Source organism: Diadema setosum, chromosome 14 (assembly GCF_964275005.1).
Source record: "Diadema setosum chromosome 14, eeDiaSeto1, whole genome shotgun sequence".
NCBI lineage: Eukaryota > Metazoa > Echinodermata > Echinoidea > Diadematoida > Diadematidae > Diadema > Diadema setosum.
In genome coordinates, this window is record NC_092698.1 from 27233802 (window position 1) to 27258502 (window position 24701).

Consider the following 24701-nt stretch of genomic DNA (forward strand, 5'->3'; position numbering starts at 1 on the left):
CCCCCCCCCCTTTGAAAAATTCCGCAACCGAGTCAGAGAGGGTCATATGGCAAGGTCATCTCCATGGTGACTGGTGGTCAAGTCGGACCGAGCGCAATGTTGTTCTCCAGTGGGTGTGTCGAATATTGCACTCGTCCCGGCCTGCTCATCAACACCAGTGTCATCGGAAGTTCTTCAAGGTCATTGTCGCACGGGCTTTCAAGGCATGTATGGCTGCAGTATAAAGGGAAGGGCAATGTTAGGTACAGTATTTGCATTTTTTTCTGTTTTGTTTTGCTTCATTTTTTTCCCGATGAAGTCGGTTAAAATGGCTCGATATGATCCGTTGATAGGGTGCGCTTCAGGGCGTCAAAACCAGTAGCGAAAATTATTGCCGGAAATAACTAATAAGTATAGTATGGTAGCCGCTATATAGCTTTTCAGAAGCATCATGGGACAAGATTTTAGGGTTTTGATATACAATGGTACATGTGTCCTCTTTTGGCGGAGGTCTTGGGAGTTTTGCGTTTGATGTATCTGGTAAAATGCTCTTGAAATACTGGAAACAAATGCAGTAATGTCATTCAGTGCTTGTCATGTTAGAATTACTGTACCGTTGATGGGATGTAGGTGTAATTAAGCCACATTTTCTCAAGAAACTGACAAGCGTCGGGCGGACGGAATTCCTTACCGTGAGTCACTCGCCCTTCAGCCGATAGTAGTCGTGGGCGACATTCTTGTGTGGCTTCCGAGTAACCGACATTCCCCGTGGTTCTCTCTGTTTGCTCATCGCCATATCTTATCTACCAGCGAGCTGCTTGCAATCTTTGACAAACGCATGCCTGTATAACCGCGTGTCAACACAACCACTGTTTATAGCCGTTTGTTCCCCTCAAACAGAATGTGGGGATAGGATTCAAGGTACACGCTTGTTCTCGTTTGGACTGGTCATTGGACCCGAGCCGTAAGAGTAGTATCTATAAAAGTTAACACCCCCTCCCCCATCCTTCGCTGTAGAGTTTGGAGATATACTTCACTTACCGGAAGCTACACTGTCGCCAAATTTAGTTTGACGCTTTTGAATTTTGTTTCAAATGCGTATTGGTTTGACACATTTCGCTGTGTTAGTTATTTCTTGCATAAAATTAGTTTTGATTGTCGCGAACAGAATACTGGAGTAGGGATGGGTTGTACTTCATTGTCAGTCAAAAGAGCTCGATATGTTTTCTGATTGCTTATTATATGGTCCTTAACGCATGGTACGTGAAATTTCAGTGATGTTTGTGGTAGTTTGTACCTGTAAGCTACTTGCCAGATCCTTAAAAAGTCGGACACAGTCATTATACACATGTGCGTTGTATATTTATGCTAAGCAAGAAATGGTATAGCAATAGTGTAGCAATTGTGGGGGTGTGTATGTTGGCATTCCGTCGGGATGCCCTAAACAAAATGACCACATGTCGTTCGTTACCAAGCTTTCCTTTGCCAATTTGTGCAAGCTTGGAGCGATCGGAACAAAAGCTCCTTCCCAGTGACGCTACGACCACTCATGAAATCTTTTGTATTGTGGTTTATGTGAGGAAGCACTCGGTTCCTTTGTTCTGGCTTTATCAAGGGGAGCTATTCAGTGCAGTTTACTTAGCCGTAACAAAGAGCGGAGTGAAGAGGGACTATCGTTGACATGCATGAAGTGGTACGCGTATCGACGTCTGTCGGTCACGACAAAAGAGTATGTTCATGAGTTGAAGCTTATTATTCAATGGGATGATAGGAGCTTGGGAACACAAAATTACTACAAAATGTTATTAGCTCTCCAGAATCTTTCTAGTATAGAGTGAGTAAAACTTATTGCTATTCGTATAGTCTGAAACAATTCTTGCTTGACGCGGGAATACTTGATTATAAAGTTATTATTATTTTTTTTGGGGGGGGGGGCGGGAGGGGGTGGTGTTTAGATGAATGGCTTCATTATCTAGTCCGCATTTATTACCTTCAACCCTCCACTCCATTTCTTCCCGAGGACGATACGGTACGCAAGTCATGGTCAAAGAGGGCAGCAAACCGGTCGTGAGGAGTGGCAATTTGTGCATACAACTTGCTAGTCATATTGCACTCGTCCCGGCCTGCTTGCAACCCACCCACACACTGCATTGATCAGCCACGAGAGATTTATACAGCTTGGGCGATTCACCTCTCTAAAGCTGAGCAACAGAACCAGCCATGTCTTCCCCCGAAGGCTTTTCTTTTTGTCGGTTCTCAACTACTGAACTCTTCAACCCTAAATTGTGAAAAGACCAAGTCGCGTTACTTTTCACCCACTTAAGATCAAAAAGAATTTTTTTTTTCTTAAAGTTCTCCCGCGGAATTCGTGGTAGTAGATTAGAACAGGCATAGAAGTTTTTTGACTGCATTCATATTTGTGGAGATATGTATCTTCTAATCCCGTTTTTGTTATGTCTGAAACACGCATTCACAAAAGAAGAAAAAGTGTTGAACCCAAATGTGAAAGAGACGCGCGTAATGACGCGTGTATCGAGTATAAAGCATGACGAATCGAAATCATGCCTGTGTGTGTGTGTGTGTGTGTGTGTGTGTTTTGAAGGCAGTTCTTGTTAATATATGAGCGTGCGTCTCTGCATGTTCGCACGATTGTTGTATTGATACCGCATATTTGAAGATAATGAGCCGAGTAATGTCGATGTTAGGTTACCTGTTGTCTAACAAGCTATTGGTTTTAGAAAAAGAAAACATCTCTTTTAATGTGGTGAAGTCAAGTGGTATATAAACGAAATCTAATGATGTATTACTGCATTCGCTGTCTCTCTCTTCCCTCTGTAGGAGTATCCATGGAAACCATTACGATAGAGGTCGCCAAGGGGTTCTTCGAGGTCGCCATCGTGTGAATGAGACCATCATCAATCACTGCCGAGCTGGGGGCTGGTTGGAGATGGCCCGATAAACCCTCACCGGAGTTGCCAGAGTTGTAGAGCGTGTCGCGAAGGTCGTGACGGGTGTCCAATATTTTTGTGATTTGACTCTCCTACCAATATTGCACTTGTCCCGGCCTTCGTGATACCTTCGTTCCGTCGGCTTGCGGAGGGAATGACAATGTGAACCGGCCGCCTGTCGAGAATGAACTACCAACCTGCCATGTATTGTACGCTACTATGCGTTAGCAATGAACTTATGTGCCGAAAATACATGTAGTTAAAATTCAGAAACCAACAATATGGAAAAAAACAAAACAAACAACGAACCCTCATCTGCACCAGAACACGTTACTTCGGGTTTTAAATGGAGGTTTGAGGGGAAAGAAGTAGGTATGTGTGGGGAAAGAAATAGGTACTGAGTATGTGTGATTAAAAGCACATCGTATTGGCTCCAGATTTGCCAAATGTCAAGGAGATTTTCCCCTGTCCTGATTACTCAAATAGTCTCCGTTTATGTTATTATGTATGCGAGTTAGCTACTTCGGGGCTTTTGAGGCGGTTTCCGTCTTGTTCAAGCTTTCCTGGTACGGTAGTAGTTTGCTCGTATTTTCCGAAATGTTGTGAAGGCCTTATCTTAATTAGTAGGAACTGTTAATTTTTCTACATTTTCAAAACATCGGCCTGTCGCCGGTGGCGAATGACAGTAAATGAAACGCTTGAATAGGATAACTAAGCGACAAGCCCAGAGAAATTTATTTCTGTCGGAAGGACCTACGTTGTTTCTTTACTCTGAACTCCCGTTAGAAAACTCCCGTTAGAACGAATACAATAGTTGTGAATCGGTCCGTCTACAAAGACATCAACTATTCATAGATGGGAGAATTATCACTGCACTGTATCAAAACGTTACCAACAAGTGAAATGATACACATTTTTCTTCTTTGCTTTCGCAGTTTCGTTAGCTTTTTAATATTATTTCCCGTGTAATTTGCTCGTAAATTTTATAACTTTTTTTGGTTTTTTTTTTTTTTGCGTTGCGTTTTGTTTTGTTTTGTTTTGTTTTTTTAAGTAGAAAAGCCCAGAATGTTTTTCTTAGCCAACTGATTACTTTGACAGAAGAGAAGAGAAGAAAAGTTGAAGGAATTCTATACCGCGCATTAGCCGCACTTCTTGATTGTGGAATAAATTGTATCCATTTTCTTGAAGTAGCTCCCCTTGGTGCAGATTATAATAATAACACAACTAGGAACACGAATTTTGTCGGAAGAATGTGGCAAGCTTCACCATGGCCCTTCGAACGCTACTCTCGACCATCGTATTTGAACAGCTGGCAAATGATTAATCGGAAATACAGCGACTGACCTGTCGAATTCAAACATTTCAGCCCAACCGTGCCGGTCAGGTCGACTGCAGTGCTGTGGCTTGTCCGTTCTCTAGCGAGGCGGACAGCTGGATAGCTCTCCAGTATTGCACTCGTCCCGGCCAGTAGGGTAGTAGGGCTAATGACTTCTATTTCGGCGCGACTCAAAGAGATGAAAGAAAGGGAGACAGACAACATCTTGGCGAAGAATCAACTGTTGTGTGAGTACCATTGTCTTATGCTTATGTAAAAAGGAAAGCCACCCCAAAAAAATAAACTTCAAAAGAAAGAACAATATTCCGTACAGAAACGATACAAAATAACAAATTGGATGAGAAATAAGGAAGATATGACATTTTGAAATGTCAATTTTTTGTTAAAGTCGGGGCGTCTCAGAGGGCAAGAACTTGACACGCTCTCGGGCGGGCAGAGCTCAGAAAGGTGTAGAGACTACTGTTCTTGGAAATAAGAAGTCCAAATTAATCGAAGTGGTATAAAGCAAACAAAAAAAAAAAAATCTATGATCAAATAGCCTTGAAGGGGATGGATAGTAACTGATCAGTGGGAATGCTGGGGGATGATTGTTCCAGTCCTTATGGGATTCATTTAAGAGTACATTATATATCTATTGTGTGACAATTATTTGCTTCAGAATAGTCAAGTAATGTGCAGTTAATCGTTGACGATCGCCCCGTCATTCGTTGTACAGGCATGCGAACCTGGAAACATTAAACTGCACATTACTCGTATATGAAACCATTCTGAAGCAAATAATTTTCACACAACAATAAATATATAATGTACTCTTAAATGGATCCCACAAGGATTGGAACAATCACCCCCCAGCATTCCCACTGATCAGTTACTAGCCACCCCCTTTAAGCGCATACTGCTATTGCACAAACAACAATAAATTGATGATATACACAAATTCCAAACCATCAACCTTGTCTAAAAATAGTTTTGTTCGTTTGGTGATTTATGTATTACTCCCACTAACATATTTTTCTGATTTTTTTTTTTTCATTTCTATGAAGACATCTTCCGCTTCATCGACATTGGAACAATCATCCCCCAGCATTCCCACTGATCAGTTACTAGCCATCCCCTTCAAAGAGATGGTGTAGTATTGGTTGAGGTGAGAATTCGATCGTTAACATTTTGCAATATACTCACCGAAACCACTTTATGCTATGAAATGCTGACGAGGATACGATTCTAAGGGGAATTACAGTTCATTAGGTGAAAATCGGTTTTGAAACGGCCGAGATATCCAAAAACAAAGTAAGGCAAAGCGATCCTAATAAAGCTTGGGTCCCACCTATTGCTTTGTTTTGGATATCTCGGTCATATCAAAATCAATTTTCATCAAATAAACTTTGAATTCCTCTTAGAATTATTATGGTCTGTCGTATTCCATAAGAAGTTTCTCGTTATCTTAAAAAAAAAAGAAAAAGAAAAAAAAAATCATCAGAAACAAAACAGCAAAAACAAAAAAAACACACACCAAAAAACCTAACAAAACCAAAACAAAAAACCGCTGGAAACCTGTAGCCCCATCTCAACCGAAACTGAGCCATCCTCTAATGGTGACAATGAAATTTAAGTGGCTAAAATTTGACTTTTTTAATGTGTTGTATATATTAATAAAAGATACATACACAACACACACACACACACACACACACAAACACAAACACAAACACAAAAAACACAACAACAAAATGTTTCAGGAAGTGGGGAACCTCTGAACCTAATGCTTCGTATGTTTCATATTAAAAGAAAATCCTATTGTAAAGAAGTGTGAAGAGAGTTGGCTCACGTCTACGTACATGTATTTCGTCCACCCGCAACATGCGAATAAAGTTTCTCACCGTAGAGGGGGTAAATCCAAAAACGAGTGTCTTGCAGCAATCAAATGGCCATGCCAGGCCTCTATCCTAACCGGAGGAATATTGACCGAGTTAAGGTTTCGGTAGAATAAATGAAAAGCTTGAATGGATGCAGCATTTCGAACAAAAACTTTCTAATATTCAGCAGTGAATGATTCAATGAATTGGCCATAGAAACTAGACAGGTTTGCAATGGGAAGTAATAATTTGGAAAAGTGTGCTACCGGGTGAGTGAATTGGAGAACGCACGGTCGAATATCGTCATGCTGCCTGTATGTCACGATGGGAATTCGCACATTTCTAATTTATTCCAGCAAACATGAAGAAAAAAAAAAAGAAGACTTTTCCCTTATCCCTGTACTTGTAGCCAACTGTCTCAAATCATCAGTCCGTTAAACCCTAAAAGGGCCGGGCTTTTTGGCTATGCTCAGGCCGAGATTTCGGCCATCGGTGGTGCGATCGCGATGAAATTTTGCATGCGTGAGACCCACGTCATAATCTACAAGATTATGTCATAAGATTTTCTGAAACAATCAATTCTTAATTTTAATTAATTAATTATGCAAATTGAGCTCAAGATCATATTTTAGCCTAATTCTGCCCCCCCCCCCCCGCCCTTTTAGGGTTAAATGTGCAATTTCACATCATATTCAAATAGGCTTCAATCAATAAAGAGAAGAATAAGACTCAATGTTAAGGGGTTCCATTGAGACTGCACCTACGCACTGAAGTGGAATATCGGTAATCCAAGATTATACAAAACAAGGGGTACACGTATCAGGAGCAACCACAAATTGGAGGCGATGTTATCGGCTCACAAAAGTTGTAATTACATGTTCATAACTCTTGACCAAACTTGAATATAGCTGTATACATATCTTTCTTACTTTTTTTTTTTAAACAGGAGTTCAATAAAAATTGTTTGAAATTATTTTAATACTTGTATAATAAAAATGGTTTAATTTTGCCTAGTTATCCACGTAAAACATCTTTTATTGTACAAATAGGAGAGTTGATGACTATGCTTCTTTAATTACTTGTTACTGTTGCTGCAACATTTATTGCCATTCAGTAACCATTTCGTGTGTCCACAAGGTTTTCAGCCAGTGTCAAGCCACAAATCCTCTATCGACTGATTATTTTCAAGACATGATAACGAATACAGTACTAGTAGTAGATGACTCCCACAGGATGCTAGCTTACCTTTGTTTTTGTTTTTTCCATTTAGTACCTCTATTTTGTATTGTTAATTGTTGTTTTGCAAAAATACTGCAGGTTTCATGGAAAATACTGTTTTCTCAAATTGTATGACTATACATGTTTATTGCTGGAAATTTATACAGACTGTATACTGTTTTTCCACCAACAAGACACCTTTTCAGCCCTCGAGGGTGGCATCCCTGGGTACAAAACCATGCGACAAGATCAATAGGGATAGGCAATGCATGAAAACGCGACTGTGACACATACTCAAGTGTATAGGTGTTAACGTGATGAAAAGAGCCAAGGCACACAGAATAGGTTGCACATATCCTGATTTTGTCTTTTATTGAATATATATATCCTTCACATTGTAGTTGCATAGTATGGTAAAGCAGTCATCAGTGTAGTGGCAGACACGTAGTACAGAAATATCGAGGGTATAATGCAAATACCAATTAACAAATTCTTGTTTTAGCAAAAATGTTTTCCTTGCCCTTCAGTCTGATTTTATTTTTCTTTGTATCACAGCATCTTAATTTTCAAAACCAGGAAAGAAAAATTTCTCTATTGAAGTCATTTTGCTGATTAGTTGATTAATAAATAGGCAAATATGGCAAGCATTATACACTGTATTAACTTTCAAAATGATTCTTCAGACTGCTCAGCAAGATGGCAGCATTGAACCCCGATCATCAATGGCACAAATGCACCTGTGGAATTCTTTTGTACATCAATAGAAAACCGACAACTGTTTGAATAATTAAAGCCAGTTGGAAGTCTTGAACATCCTTGGTTACATGCCTGTTTTACACATCTTCATGCCACCACAGTGCTATCCACTGGAGCAGAGGTGGCCACACTTTGTGTATAGATGGCACTAAGTGCCTGACAGACATCAAGTCACAACGTGTTTAATCTATTTTGGGATAATTCCTATGTGGTTATGGCTATTATGGGTACATCCAGAACCAATGAATACACATGTTTTGGGCATAAACTGATGCTTACAAAGGTATGTGTGTGCATACCTTGTAAGGTTCTTTACAATGGGGGGGGGGGGGGGGGGGGGGGGAGAGAGACAGCAGCGATTTTGTAAGAGTACTCCAAAGATGAAATTCTCTCACGCGTCTTTGCACAACAATGATTTGTACACCATTCAGTCACAACATTCCATGTGCTCACAGAGTCATGAATGCTAATGTCTAATATGCATAGTTATGAGCTTTTCTGTCAATATTCTCTTTGTGTTGATATATGACGGAGCAAACCCAACACCCCACAACAAATACATGTACAACAACAAACAAACCCACCCTAAAACAAATATCATCGTGTAGGCTATAGACTGGAGTAGAACAGGTTACTACTGCATAGAAAAAATTGATGTTCCATCATTTTGTGATGCATTATGAACGTAGCACGTGTAAAAGTTGACATGACACTATCAAAGCTTACTGCAACAGGAAATTAAATTGCTCTTAGTCTTATTGTATGTGGCACACTGTTATGAACATTTACATAACAAGAACAAAATTCATCACAGCATATTATAATCTTTGCTTCAGAATCAAAAGAATGCTCTTTGAGCTCTCCTGGAAAAGGGAAAAAAGTAAGTATAAATCCAATGTTGTTCTCAGATTGTACTGTGCAAGCAACAACAGTCACATTGAAAATAAGCCATTACAATGAACATGTATACTGTATTATATACCTCATTTGATGAATCCTCCATTCTGATTGGTCAAAGATGCAGTCATTAGTTTTTGATATTTGCATACCATTTCACGCGAGCTACATTTAGGATATATTCCTCTACTTTGATCGTCCAGTTTTGTTCGTTCAAACCTCCAATATGCTGGCATTGCTTGTATATAATTTTCAATTGAGAATACACTAGCTTCTTCTGAGTGGACAATTTTGCAATGACCAACAAGACCAAGAAGATACTGTTTCATGAATGCCTTTAGGCTGCTTTCACATAGAAGTATACTATTCGGGTATTCGGGCTCGTTTTTCGAGGGCACGCGAATAGCTTGAATCGAACGATAGGATTTCCTCACACCGGTTCACATAAGAGGGCACTATTCGAAAGTACCGAATACCTGCGAAAAGTATAGCAAAGTGGGAATCGAGCTTGTTCGATTTTCTTGCAGCGTATACCGTCTCTCGTTTATGAAATAATGACACTTTTGGTCTGGATTTGCCCGTTAGCAAATATAAGCATGTAGACCGACATTCTGATGCAGTTTAGAAATTGATTATAAGATTTGCTGCGATGTAGGAGGAAGAAATCCTCACTACATGGGATGGTGAGTTGACGGTGCGGGTGATGGTGTATTCGGTGCTCGAATAGCGAATAGCGAATAGCGAATACCGAATACTTCTATGTGAAAGCAGCCTTAGGCAGTGAGACATCTTGAACAGACATCATGGGAAAGTTTGATGTACATAGAGGAAAGCTTAGGTTATACAATGTATCAGTGATGTTCAGTATATAGGTCCCACTGGACAAAATGTTAGCTGTACATTTTGCAAAATTGTATTTGGAAATTTATTGGGAGGGAGAAGTTTATTACTTGCAGAGAGAGAGAGAGAACTTGGAGAGTGCTGACTTCCCCTAAGCCAGCAACTCATTTCCACCCATACACGCATGCAGTTCCCTGATATAGAAGACTTGTTCCAGCTGCCCGGCGCCTTGCCCAAGCAAAGCATGCGCTTTAGTCGGTGTATGCAAACCTCCAGTACGCGCAGCTTCAACTCTAAGTTCATTCACCTTGTATGCCAAAAGATTAAAAAATCCTTCAAAAATCTATAAAAATTCCCAGATCTTACCAAAATTTAATCATCTGTTCCTTGTGTCTTTATTGACTTTTGGCTGCAAATTTCATTCAAATCCATTCACAACTTTTTGAGTTATTTTGCAAACAGACAAACCAACGCCAATGATCACTTAACCTCCTTTGTTGGCGGAGGTAATAAGTGTGTACTGTATCTCCTAATTGTGACCATCCTCCTGAACAATGTATCCTATCATATGACTGTAATGCGTAGACACGAATGATAATATGTCTGGTTCCAATGCTTTCTGTGATTATGATGAGTGCAGGAGCTTGGGGACAATGTCCTCCCCGTAGTAATCTGTTATGGAAAGGGTCCCCCGGCACACTGCCACTATCTCCTGTAGCCGATTGTCATTCACATGGTCACAGAAGGTGAGGTTGATGTGTCCAAGAGATGGGGCGTAGCTGGTGGAGCGAAGGGGCACATACAGGTCCTCAAATTCCTGTTGTTGTGGAGGAGATGTTGGAAAGAGCAGAACAGAAATATTTAATTTACACCGCACACTTTACTTTCTGCAAAACTCCTAGTTTATACAGGGCATTTAGAGCGCTCTAAAAGCCCTCTATATCGAGTATGAACAGACAATTGGGCCCTGGATTGCTCTAAAATTATGGCCCTCTCTTGGCTAGGTTCAGAAGCGCTCTGCAAGTGGCAAGTGATGCATGCTATATGTACAGTTAAAAGCTTACATGTTAGAAGTTCCAGTGCACCCGTAGGTCATCATGACATTCATGTCCCTCTCAGCCACTTTGTGTGGGGTCTCGGTGAGCAGTGATTCTCTGTATGAACAAACTCAGAAGGGCCATAAGTCGAAGCACTTCAGGAGCACTCCTGGGCCCAACTTTGTGTATATATGGGGTATCAGAGACCCTGAGCAGTTATGATTAGGAGTGGTAGGGGTAAAGGAGGTTGTTGAATGTTGCTTTTTTGTTTTATATCTGTAACCTCATTCCTTTTCTGACAGAAAATGACAGTGCTACATTCTTATCACCCTCATACACTGGGCCCATAGAGGGCCTAGACTATTGCACAGCTTTCAAGTTTGATAGACTAATTAACAAAGATTTCCCAATACTGTCTGGGCAAGGGTAGAGGTGACGGTAAAACACACAAGTATTACAAACCCTTGTTTCAAATACCACAGGAAGTTTATAGTGATGGGGTGTGATCCCTTTCCTGTGTGCTACATTATTCTGAGACTGCAACACATGGATGTTTTTTCAAAGCCACATAACTCTTTATAGAAGTGTTAATGGTGAGCAAAATATGCGATGTTGGTGAGCCGTCGAGTTGGGTGTGCGATTGTGGCACACACAGATTGAAGTGCTTACTTGCACCACTGTAAGGGCAGCAAAATTATGTCAATAGGTAAGCATGCAGAGAAAAAGATTTTATTCCTTTTTCAGACTTGATTGAGCTCACAGCAGGGGAATCACAAAGTTTATCACAACAAATCTGATGACCAAACATGTCATTCAAGAAATGAAAGAGAGAGAGAGAGGGGGGGGGGGGGAGAGAGAGATGGAGGGGGAGATTTTAAAAGAGACCAGTCACCTCATCACTGGAGAGTTGTGGCATCCCTGTCTCTTTCCTCAGCTTTTGTTCCCTCAGTTTCAGCTTGATCAACACCTGGCAGCGTCGCCACTTGGAGTAGTCTTACAGAACAGCAGCATTGAAAAAAAATTACATTGGAAATAGCAGATCTATGTTTCCTGGGCATATTGATAAGTACGCTAATTTTTTCAAACATGTTGTTTTGCATGTAACATGTGGGATACTATTCACAGAGACAAACCGCTGCCAGCCACAGCTCATTATTACTGCAAAAGTTGTATCAGCATCTGCCTATGCAAACTAATGTCACAGATTATCACAGACAGTCATAGGTAAAAACCATGACAGAAATTGGTCTTCAATAAATATTTCAATCACTTTCCAGATTTTCTCTCCATTACCAAAACAGGAGACATATTGATCAAATTTATTGTATTGTTTTCAAAGCTCTTGTTTACCAGATGAAATTAAAGATTAAGCATGTATCTTGAAATGATGTTGTAATGTTTGGTCCAAAGTACTTTATGTCTGTAGACTCGAGATGGATTTCTACACAAACATAATTGTTTAAGAAGGCTCATAACATGAAGGTAATGAGAGAAATTCTTGGATAGGTCACTGAATGGCCAAATGACCCAATGGTAACACTCACTGGCAATGATAGGCAGGAAGGGTTTCTCTGTGATCTGCTTCAGTCCCATCAAAAGGAGTTGGGTCAGCAGGGGGCAAGTGGACAAGATGACCGACACAGCATGATTGGTCAAGCCTGAAATGGTACGTCAACACATCTTAGCTGAAAACATCAAAGTTTAAAGTCACTGAGGGAGTGAAAAAAAAAATCACTGTTTTTTTATTTCATATGGAAGATCATATCACATGCAAGATGTTGACACCAAGCTTACACTGCAAGAAGCAATTTAGCAGTACTAGGGTTTTGTGCAAAGAAAATCACTAAAAGAAGATTGTCACAGCTAACCTTAGCATGGACATGCATTCAGAGAATGCATTTGGGCACATTCACAGATACAATAAAAAGTATAAGTCTCGTCAAAATATTCTACTAGACTGTTAAACCTCCTGACAGTCCAATTTTTTCTTCTTCACTGATAACCAAGCATTTCAATTCGGAACAGTGCATCATCGGAAGCTCCGTATCACATACATATTCCGTAAAATGCTTGGACAGGACAAAAGTAATGGGTGGGTAGTAGAATCAAAGTACATCCACATAGGGAGCTTACTGGTGAACTAAACGCAGGCATTTTTTCTGTCTGTTCTGTTTCATCCATGTTTGATCTGTTTTTGTTTTTGTTTTTGTTTCGAAGAGCGGAAAGGACAGCTCTTTATGTGAAATTCATATGCAAATCTGTCACACTATCATGTTAATGAATGCATAAACTCTAACAGCAAACTAACTCGATGTGAGCTATGCTCATTTTCAATTAGTTTCCCAGTCATCTGCTCATTTCAGGATTCCCTAGTTTTACCTGAATTCCAGCTGATATCCAGAGTCTGCAGCTTTCTGAGTCTTCCGCCGAGTGTCTCCATCACGTCATCACACACACAGCTGATCCCAGAGAGACCCACGTGCTGCAGGTCTGGACAATTCTGGGCGAAGGCAAGCAGGGTGTCCACACACATGGCACGTTGCCTGAGCTGCAGGGTCTGTAGGGAAGGGCACCTCTGAGCCACGAGGAGCAGTCCCCTGTCAGTGATGTCATCACACCACAGCAGTTCCAGCTCCTGAAGCTAGGAGCAGCACACACACCAAAATAATATACCATCAAAATATTTTTCACTGAAATCATGAAGAGATGGTGAAAGTGATTCGTTCTAAGAGCATATGTACCTCTGATAACACAGCAGGGGCCAAGAGTTTCACACCACAACGTGACTGTTTACCACAGGCACTGGCACAGTAAGCTGCACACCTATAACTTTAGTCATATTAGAGGCACACACTATGCTAGCTACCACAATATTCTACCAGACATATGCCACATTTAATTAAATCAAGCAGACTAATCAAGTCAGCACATAAAGAGAGACAATAATGCAGGTTTTGAATTTGATTTTAAAGCACTTATATCTATCAGATCCACAAACAATACCAGTGATTTACCACTTTCATGTTGTTGTTTTTTGCACAAGTTTAAATGATTTCCGTCAAATATCAGTTGAGTTACCGCAAAAAAAGTGTTGTAATAACGAGAGCATATTGCAGCACCCAGCCCTGTTGTATGAAATTTGAACATAAACTAAAAAAAAGACTTCGACCAAACAAAGGGAACAACCATCAAATTTTGGGTCCATTTCAACCTGTTGTCACAGTAATTGCTATGATTGGCAGCTCCTGTCATCGCTCAGTAACAGTTATTTGATGGAGGGCAGGACACATTTCAATCACATTTAGCTCTCAAACAAAGCAATCCACCTTCCAGTATCTATTCATTTACCTTTGGTCCGAGGATCCGTGCAATTTGCATCAAAGTTACATCAGTGATGCAAGTTTCTGTAAGTTTGATGACACTTATCTGACACTTGTTGCCAAGTTCGAAGATCGGGTACAATCCTCGGTCTCCCACGTGACTCAGCCCTGAAACAGGAATGGAGTGAAAACCTTTGAGCTTAACTGTACAACTCAGTTTCAAAGACATGACTGGTACTCATGTGGCATCGTATCTTCACTACATTTTACCCGAAGTGCCATCAGTAATTTGCAGAATGATGAAGTATTACTACACAAACTTAAAATAATTTGTGCCAAGGATTTGTACTTTGATGTTATTACATCTGGAGAGAAATCATTAAATTAGATTTACACCAAAATATTCTGGGCCATGGGGGGGGGGGGGGGGTGCATCAATACTGGACCCTCATGGGGACACCTGTTTTGTTTTGCAATTTTCACCTTCTGCCCTGAAGGATTCCTACTGAGCTTGGTCGAATTCTGAAAATGAATTTAAGAATTACTAAAATGTTAATTCTAACAACTGGCTGCCACCTTAGATCGATAGTACCCAATCAGGTCATGACTGCTACTTTCATGAACAACATACTGTTAAACATTATCATATACCAACATGTCGCAAAGTCTCCAAACAAAGCATCAAACACTTAAAGTCAGCAGCACCTGCTTTGTTGAACATTCAGCCTCACAGAAACCAGTATGTCAATACCACTGTAAACTTTGAATGCATACTTTAATCCCTTAGTTTACTCTTGAGAATCTATGGCCATGTTTTAATTGCACTTACAGAGCAGCTCAAAATCCTAAACAACAGACATTCATACAGACCAACAGACAGACAGTGTGCTAACACTAGGCCTTAGTATGGAGACATTCAAGCAAATACAAATGAAAATGAAGAACAAGAAAAAGTAATGTCCTAATCACTGCTGTATGGAAACAAACAAACAAACAATGAAAAGCAGGTCTCAATACCTTGGACATCCAGATGTTGAAGCTTAGGGCATCTCCTGAGAAAAGTGGCCAGGCCTTCATTGGTGATCTCATGACAGTCAAACTATACACACCCAAAGAGAAGATCAAAAAATATCAAAAGCATGTATCGAAAGAGGAATTTATAATCAGAGTAAGAGTTACCTTGGGGGGGGGGGGGCATTTCAAAATTCATGAAGCATTTTGTCAGCTATTTTGATATTTTTGATTTCACTTAAACTATTGTAACTACAGAAATCCTAGCATCTTATTGGCTGAGAGCAAATTTGTCGGACACCATGCTTAATAAAAATGCCCCCTCTGTTCACTGCACTGCTCGTGCATTGTTTGCTCTCCTTAGCTGTAGTGTTCATGTAATCTCATTATGTTGCCCTTTGTCATGATTATCAATGTGTACTGCCTGGCTTCTATAAACACTTTTAGGTTCCTAATAACGACAAATACTTTAAATGTATTACATTTTTTTTTTAATAACTGAAAAAAAATTATAACAAGCTCGTGATTTAATGAAGTTAGAAATTTTCTCCACGGTGTTGCAACTGATTATAATACTTCAGAAGTGTGGGCATTTTAAATCTGCAATGGACAACATACCTACAAGATGCCTGAAAATTTACATAGTTTTAAATTTATGCAAACATCACTCTGAATCCTTAATTACCATCATGTGTTCCATAATGGTGATAGCAGACTGATTCATGATCTATCACTCAACAAGCAAGTATTTCATCAATGAGTAGGGAACATCTGTTGCTAAAACCAAACAGGAGAGAGGATCACACATGAGCCATATATATATATATATATATATATATATATATATATATATATATATATATAACGGTATTATTATCCGCGTGTTGGAATAAGAGCATGAAGACGATGAAGACAAACAAGTTGACATAATGCATTAGAATCCAACTTCATTTATTTGTAAACCAAATTTTCGACCCTTGCACGGATCTTCCTCAGGGTAACAGTAAACCAAATTTTCGACCCTTGCACGGATCTTCCTCAGGGTAACATTAATGTTACCCTGAGGAAGATCCGTGCAAGGGTCGAAAATTTGGTTTACAAATAAATGAAGTTGGATTCTAATGCATTATGTCAACTTGTTTGTCTTCATCGTCTATATATATATATATATATTAGAAGAAAGAGTCTCAAGTACGCCATGGATCCAACGATTACAAAAGATTTTTATTACAAAATTTTTGGTCTGCCTCAGACCTTCGTCAGCGCAAAGACAACGCTCAAAAACAACCGAAAAACCTACGAAAAACCTCATTGGTAAAGAGCTCAATCTCAAAGAAACAAAAACAGAAAGCTAACCGCCCATGTGGCAAAAGCCGTTGCCAAATCTGTGCCCATATGCTCACCTCTGAAAAAGTAGATCTAACTCCTGGCTTCTCTGTCTCTACCCCTCACGCCACATGTGACACCCCAAATGTGGTTTACTGCATCTCATGCTCAAAATGCCCTAATGCGAAGTATATCGGGGAAACAGGTACTAAGTTCAGACTTCGTTTCAACAATCACAGAAATTCAATTCAGCACAAGTCATCACTACCAGTTGCCGAACATTTCAACTCAGGCAACCACTCAATTCGGGATCTGCAATTCTGTATCATCGGCACTAATTTCAAAGACAGAGAAGCCAGAAAATAAGCTGAAATGAAATTCATCATCCAAACCAGGTCTTTTGAAACAGGACTCAACAAGGACCTTGGATGGTTAAGCAGTTTCTCTTTCTACAAGTGAAGAAATGAATCTCTAAGAATCTGAGACTAGACCAATATTATATGCATATTTTTCATTCTTTACAAAAGGTAATGTTAAAATTTTATTATATTTCGCATTGACCACTTACCTTTTATGTTAAATATAATGTCTTGATTATCCGCAAATTTATCATACATTTGTATTCTCATCATTACAGTAAACAGATGCTTCGATATTTGGTTATGATTATTATGAGCTTATTTTTTCATTTTTTTCTCCATTTGTAATTGATGCTTGATTGATGCTTGATAGGCGTCTTTACATGCTTTTTTTCGATGTTTATCTACGAAAAAATGGAGTCACAAAAGTCAAATATTACATGGATGTATACATAAAGTAATGTATTTATATAATATAGTATATATAGCATACATTGGCATGCATATAATATACACATACACTCGGAACTGTTGAGTTTGAGTTTAGTCTTCATTGAGATTTTAATTGAGTTAATGTTGAGATTTCATTATATTTGTATTGAACACTATTTTTTTAATATGATGTCTTGATTATCCGTATAATATATATATATATATATATATATATATATATATATATATATATATATAATTTTTATTTTTTTCAGTAAACAGATGCTCTAATAACTAGTTGTATTATTAGCTCATTCCTTTTAATTTCTTCTCCATTTGTAATCAATGCTTTATATGCGTCTTTTCTTCGATGTTTATCTACGAAAAAAATAGAATCGCTAAAGTCTATTATTACAAGGACGTGTATATAGCAATGTATTTTTATAAAGAGTATATAGCATAGTATGATTCAAACAAGCACTTGAAACTTTTGTTGAGTCTGAGTTCAGTCTTCATTGAGATTTCACTTTCTACCATACCCCTATATGTATCAGCGCTCTCCTTGACAACGCAGCTCCAGGGCAACGCACTATGCGCATGACGCGCATAGCATTGTTGTTATGATTCATGTTTATCATTGTCCATCATTGTCTTTGTACTGACGAAGGTCTGAGGCAGACCGAAAATTTTGTAATAAAAATTTTTTTGTAATCGTTGGATCCGTGGCGTACTTGAGACTCTTTCTTCTAATTTCACAACATTCGAAGTCCAACACGTGGAAAATTCCAAGATGAACATATATATTATATATATATATATATATATATATATATATATTTTATCTTTTTTAAAGGGAGCCCCATGAAAACAAGTTTGAAGGAAAAATATCACGTTACATCTAATTTCTTATGAAATACCCCTTCAAAAACTGCAAGGGTGTATATCTTAATTTAAAATGAACATTTCCTTCACAGAAGTTATCCCATTTCTTCAGCTCCCATCTTACATGTTCTCATATTTACATTATGGGATACAATCAATCATCTGCAAATGACAATATATCAAACTGCACTCACCAAACTGACGAATTTGAGCTCTGCACTGTGCCTTGAAATTATCTCTAGGAGAGAATCAGTGAGTCCTCCATGAGACAGGACTAACTTCTGAAGATGTCGATTGATGGAAAAGCATTCCTCCAAACACACCTCAACCAGGTAGTTGTTGAAGTCAATGCCAGTGATGTCTAAGAAAGCTAGGTTAGGTTCATATAGGCGAGTGAGGACGGGAGAGGGGACACTTGGCAGGGTAGCACCAACTAAGGCTTCATGATCTCCAGGTGGTGGTGGGATGTTCTCAGCTGAAGAAGCATCAGCATCTTCAAAAAGAGAAGCGGGTGGCTGCTGAGAAGCTGTGCCTTCATCACTGCTTCCCAGAGATGCAATAAAGGCTCCTAGCTTGGGCATGACAGCATCATCCACAGGCAAGTTGCCACCGGCGAGATGCAAGGAGCTAGTACCATCTGCTGGCTGCACATTGTGCAGTGGATTACAGGTGCTTTCTATTGCTGAGGCTATGTTGCTGCTCGATTCCTGATTTGGAAATGATTTCCAGGTCTCAGATCCAAAATTCTGGTATGCACTGTCTGTGGCCAGACTGCATGTGAGACATTTCACATCGCTCCCTTTGCTCACTGCTTCTTCCAAAGACTCGAAACTTGCGGATTGTCTATCCCCATTGCAGCTGGGGCCTGCCACAGCCACATGACTTATCGTGCTATCCCCTGCTTCTGCTTCAGCTTCAGCACCCTGACGTAGGCTGACCTGAATCTCATCAAAGTTCAAGGCATCATTTGCGATAGGAGATGTGACTTCCTGCTCCTCTAATGCATCATGGGATATCGTCATACTTTCACTTGCTGAGCTTTCCTCCACACAACCCTTTACACTTACGAGTGCCTGCACAGAATCTGTTTTTTCTTCCAGTCCACATCCATACAAAAGCATATTAGCAGAAGGCTTATTGCACTTATCACAATCAAAACACTTTCTGACTGCAGAGATTGCACTGGTATTTGTCACACACATACAAGAACAACCTGATGGAGTTGCTTTATTTTCAGAGGCATCATATTTGCCTACTTTATGAATACACCCACTATCAGAGAAGGTACGCCTGTGTCTGTTTCTGACTGTAAAGTCATCTGCACCTTCTGGCTTCAGATCCGGCAAGGAACTATGGCGCCCCTTGGAGGCCCTGGAAACAAATTCAGTGGCTGGTTCCATCAGCGCTCCTTTGTCACAGAAAGCTTTGTTGCTGGTGGGAGCTCCATCAGCATCAACTCCGTCCTCCTGAGATGGTGCATTCTCTAGGATGGCAGCCCCACCAGCATGCTGTCTGGCCACCTCCTGACTCTGCTGGATGTTTTCCTCCTTCTGCTCAATCTCATCCAGTCTGCTCCTTAGCATCTTGAAGTCCCTTAGCAGTTGGTCCAAGGCGTTTCCTGTGTCAGTCTCAATGTCCAGCCTCCTACTGGACTGGATGGCCAGCTGGACGGCTGTGGACAGGCTGTATCCAGACAGGTACCACAGGACAGTGCAGTCCATCTGTATAATGATAATAAAAAGAATAGAACGAGAAAACCCAAGTATACACAAGTGACGCAGATTCAAAATACAATTTGTCTTTAAAGTTGCCTGTTGCAAACCCTGTCACATGCTGTTCAGATGTTGTTTATATTAGCAGGGCATGGTCTACAGAATTTAGGATTTATAAATCTGAGGAATGCATGGTAAAAGTCAACTTACGTTGGTGCATGAAACATTCAGGCTTCTCAGCTTGGGTCCACAGAGTTCCAAGAGATGTCTGATGCAGGTGTTGGTCAACCGCTGACAACCAGAAAGGTCAACACTGACCAGATTACTTCCTGGTTTATGCTTGGAGCTCGGAATGTCTCCACCTGGCTTCAGTTGAGACTCATCCAGGTAAAATACATTGTCCGTAATATTGCCACACATGGACAAGTTGAGGGAACTAAGCTTTGGTAAGCCCATCAGTAAGATCTAATATTCAAAAGATGAAGTAAAGAAAAATTAGAGGTCAGACTCAAAGACTTACACAGGTCCTGTGTCTAAATGGAATGGAATTCTCTTCCTTCTTCCCTTTCTTTTGCAAAGTAAGACTATTCAAAAGATTTTTAAATTCATTATTAGTCCATTGCAGCAATCCAATAGGTTCAGTAGTGGGCATCACCACCTTTGTGCATGTTGAATCTTGTATTTCAAACTTCATATATTAAATTCTGAGAGTTGTACCTAAGCAAAAACAATCTATGAAACAATAAAAATACTCTAAACTTTAAATTTTTAAAGAAATCTTTTGCTTTCTTTTTTAAGGGCAAAGGCTAAATGATTTATTGAATTCTTGCAACGACATTTAATTCTTTTTGAAGTTAATCTAAAGCAGTGACTTCAGAAAAACACAACAAATAAGGAGCATATTTCCTCAGCACTTTTAAAGAGAAATCCATATTGATTAAATACTCAAAAAAGAACTGTGTAAAATATGACAAGCACAAGAGTGAAAGTTTGATAAAATTAGGATCAAAACGAAGCTATGAAATTTTACAAATTTGCTATTTTTGTACAACAGCTGATGTAAATGAGTTAGCTGATGATATCATCACCTCACAATTTTCCATTGTACCTCCAAAAATGCTGTAAATTCAATATTTCTGGTACAAGAGTATACATAAAACACAATGTTATTCCAGACTGAATAACTTAAAAATAATGATCAGTCAGTCATATCAGAATTTGAGACTGGGGCATAATTGTTTTTTATATATTAAAAAAAAAATGGAGATTTCATGATTTTATGTATACTTTAAGGTACATTGTGAGGGGAAGGCATCATCAATTCACTACCAGTATTTGCAGTATTCATATCGACTGTTCAAGAACTGTTTCATGAAAATTAGCAATTTCATAACTTCCTTAATTTTCATCTGATTCTGATAAAACTTGCACTGTTATGCTTGTATACTCAGATTTCTTTTTACACTAACTTTTATATTCCACTGATTTCCCCTTTAATTATATTAGGATTGCTAACCTCTGAAGACCCCTAAAATGCATTGATGCTTACTGACAAAATAAAACAAAACAGAAGAACATAAACTGTATTCTGAAATACTGGTAGCAGTACCTGAATGTCGCAGTCAGTGACATGTTTGGCTCCTTCAAAGGAGATAGAAGACAGCTGGGGAGCACTGACAACAATGCAATCAGCAATCTCTTTGAAGCCATTTTCCAGCACCATCTCATCTAGCACAAGGCTGTGAAGATAGGAACACCTGCAAAAGGAGAAAGATGTCCTTAATCTTGTACTGATAACCAGTAGCCATTCAACTTCAGAGAATGAGACTTAAAACCAAGATATTTGATGTCATTTGACTTATATGCAACCATAGGAATGTCGACAAAATAAATACTGGAAATTTAACTTACTAAACTGCAAGTTACTCTGACAGATATCATGCATAATAGACTCTCATAACCACAGCATTTGATATACGGGGTACCATAAACTCTTGACCTTATTGTTAATGTGTAATTGTATGAACAATTATTGGAGACACTAAGCGCATTTGGGGGATTCCTGACATATCAACAGCTCATTAAAAAAACAACAACAAAAAAACAGTATTTCTCACTTTGAAAGGGTCTCACTGAATGTTGCCAGAGCAGTCTCATGGGCGGCTACATTGTGGCATTTGCTGAGATTCAATGTCCTCAGATGAGGTGGGGCCAAGAGGAGCAGGAGTTCATTGGTTAGACCCGACGGGAAGGCCCTGACAAACTCCTCCAGCAGGTCTGCACTCACAGCAGCAAACTGACCACTCTGGAGCTGCCTCACAAGCTTGCATCCCCAACGCCGATTTTCGTCGGAGTGGGCATCTGTGTGATCGAGAAGTGTCCTCACAACGACCTTGCATGCCGTAGCTTGGAGGGGAAGAATGCTGCTAGCCATTTCTGGTGACCTTTGGTTACCTTGCCATTGGCAAATGGCAACCTGCTGAAGGCCGAGGCTATCTTTTATTGCCAAGGATTTGAGTGGATTGGCGGTACCGGTACCTTTGGGTCATCTTTTGAAACTGCCGGTGTCTGGAAAATTCAGCTCAAGTCTGTCCTCAGAGCTTAACCTGCAACATGAAATCAATTTAGGACCAACACTAAATTTGTCCAGGGTTAGAGATTCAGGTCTTTTCCATCATTGTTATTCTTTTGTTATTATCTCCTGCAACAGTGACAGTCTACATGGACAAAACAAGGTGTTCTGAGATTCTAAAGGATTGGTACTAGGCATTCATGAAGATGAGTGACAATCATCCACTCACGTCACAGGTCTCTCATTTCCCTGCACACAAATCATCACAGAATTTTCCTCTGAAATGAAAAGAAAAAGAGCAGATTTAACAATAGCAGTTTGCATTAACTGGCTATAGGCTCATTAATACATCAGAATATGGCATTCATGGGTAGGAATTGTAATTTGTAGTTACTAGATTATCTTTCAAAAGTGCAAGCGTGAGACCCTAGATCTTGTATATTGTTTTACCATTTTTATATCATTTTCAATGGTGATAAGACGATTAATAATCAAACCCTCCCCAGCTAGTACTTAGTCTTAGAGTAGATTATTATATAGGCAAGCATGGTGTCACCGGACACCATAGTATTACCCGACACGCACATTTTTGCGTACTAATGAAATTCTGTACGCGTGAGACTTCGTAGATTAGCCTCACAGAACTTTGTGTGGACCGAAATCGCAAAAAACGCAACATAAAAATGTAAATACACAAAGAAATTCACATTTTACCTCAAATTTATAGTTGAGTGACCCTCACCTTGTCATAGTTAATACATGTTTGAATCACATTTCACGACTGAAATTCTGTGAAATCCCACTCACATCTTACAGGAAAAATGCTGAAGATGCCAAAAGAATCAAAAGTTCACTGATCGATATCGGACATTTGTACTAGGCCTAGTAGCTATTGTCCTCAAATGCAAACGATGCGGAATAGTTGTGCGCGAAGGGGCCCGCAACTCGTCACCCGTGCGCGCAGCTCCCATAGACAAAGCACGTAAATTAGATAGTAGAAGTATAAAGTCTAACCAGTTGTCGATTTCTCACAAGGTTTTATTGCGTGCAACTGTTCGAAATGTTCAAGACAGACATTTTACCGTAAAATACGAAATTTGAACTTCATTTGCCAATTTTTTTCTTTGTCATCCGCTCGGTGAGAATGTGTACGGTGATTTGTGGGATAAATTGTGATTATGGCGCAAGGAATAGGTGCGAAAGATGTCGATTATTTCATTGCGAAAATCGTGCCCAGTAAATTTAATACAATGCGATTTTGCACTGCGCAAAAAGACAACTTTTCTTGAGCCCAGAGGGGTATGTTTGAAGCATATTTTCTAAAAACTGGAGCGAACAAATGACATAAGTTGGCTGAATTCATAATTTCCAGGAGTCTGTGAATATAAAAATTGATGTTATTTTTACTAGATCTAGGCCTATTAGCCGATATTTCATCCTCTGACTCTGAGTACGGAATTCAAAGCCACGAAAAAAAAGCGTCCGGTAATTGGATGTCCCACCCTACAAGTACAATAGACGTCTAACGTGTTATAGAAACCGTTATAGATTCTAGACCCGATCTAACGTTAGACCTCTAAATTGTTAATGGTTAGATCAGTAACAGTTAGATAGGATTCATACATAAATAGATTGAAGTTAGAACATAAACAGGCTAGGTTCGTTTCGAGAGTGAATTTAGAATTTAGTAGAAAGTGCAGTGTTGCGGCATTTTTAGCTTTAGCCCGACCAGACGCTTAGTGTTACTGGGAGTGTTGTGTTAGTAATGTTTACGCTATAATATGCAAATAAATTTAAATAAACTTAACTTAAAACTTTTTTACTGCTACAGCGACTGGGCTGTGTAACGTTGGACCCTATCCTATTTTAACTTTTAGCTTAGTTAAACTTTTCGTAGGGCCTATAACCTCGAGATAGAAATCAACATAAATTTACCTAATCAGACGGCAATGCATTATGCAGTATAGACCAATATGGGCCGCCTCGAAGAATGGATTAGATGTGCCCCATATAGACCGTCAAGGGTCTAGAACCCTATAACGTTACAGTTCCAGGTACAGCAAGGTCCAAGCAGCAGACGGGTACTAGTAGAGCATGCATATCGACCACGGCACCGCCTCAGTTTCCCGGTGGGTGCGCCCATGAACCTTCGCTTCATTCGGCCTCGGATCCTCACGACCCCATGCAGTTTTGTACAACGGATCCGTGCGCGTTCATAGA

The 24701-nt window shown here is 39.6% G+C and overlaps 1 protein-coding gene across 1 annotated transcript; it reads right to left on the reverse strand.

Moving 5' to 3' along the window:
• Nucleotides 1-7564: 7564 nt before the first annotated feature.
• Nucleotides 7565-24532, reverse strand: LOC140238258 (uncharacterized). Its single transcript, XM_072318195.1, has 11 exons — nucleotides 24417-24532; nucleotides 22027-22515; nucleotides 21519-21666; nucleotides 20120-20374; nucleotides 18392-19918; nucleotides 15205-15286; nucleotides 14216-14355; nucleotides 13247-13508; nucleotides 12412-12525; nucleotides 11760-11860; nucleotides 7565-10647 (listed from the first exon to the last, which is right to left on the reverse strand). The coding sequence occupies exons 2-11, from the start codon at nucleotides 22341-22343 to the stop codon at nucleotides 10456-10458; spliced, it is 3138 nt and encodes a 1045-aa protein (XP_072174296.1). The 5' UTR covers nucleotides 22344-22515; nucleotides 24417-24532; the 3' UTR covers nucleotides 7565-10455.
• Between the last annotated feature and the right edge of the window lie 169 nt (nucleotides 24533-24701).

Coding starts and splice junctions, on each gene's coding strand:
- LOC140238258 (XM_072318195.1), bottom strand. CDS start 22,343: ATGGCTAGCAGCATTCTTCCCCTCCAAGCTACGGCATGCAAGGTCGTT. Junction 15,287..18,391: donor AGCTCAAATTCGTCAGTTTG/GTGAGTGCAGTT, acceptor GGGTGTGTATAG/TTTGACTGTCATGAGATCAC. Junction 11,861..12,411: donor CTTCCTGCCTATCATTGCCA/GTGAGTGTTACC, acceptor CTGTTCTGTAAG/ACTACTCCAAGTGGCGACGC.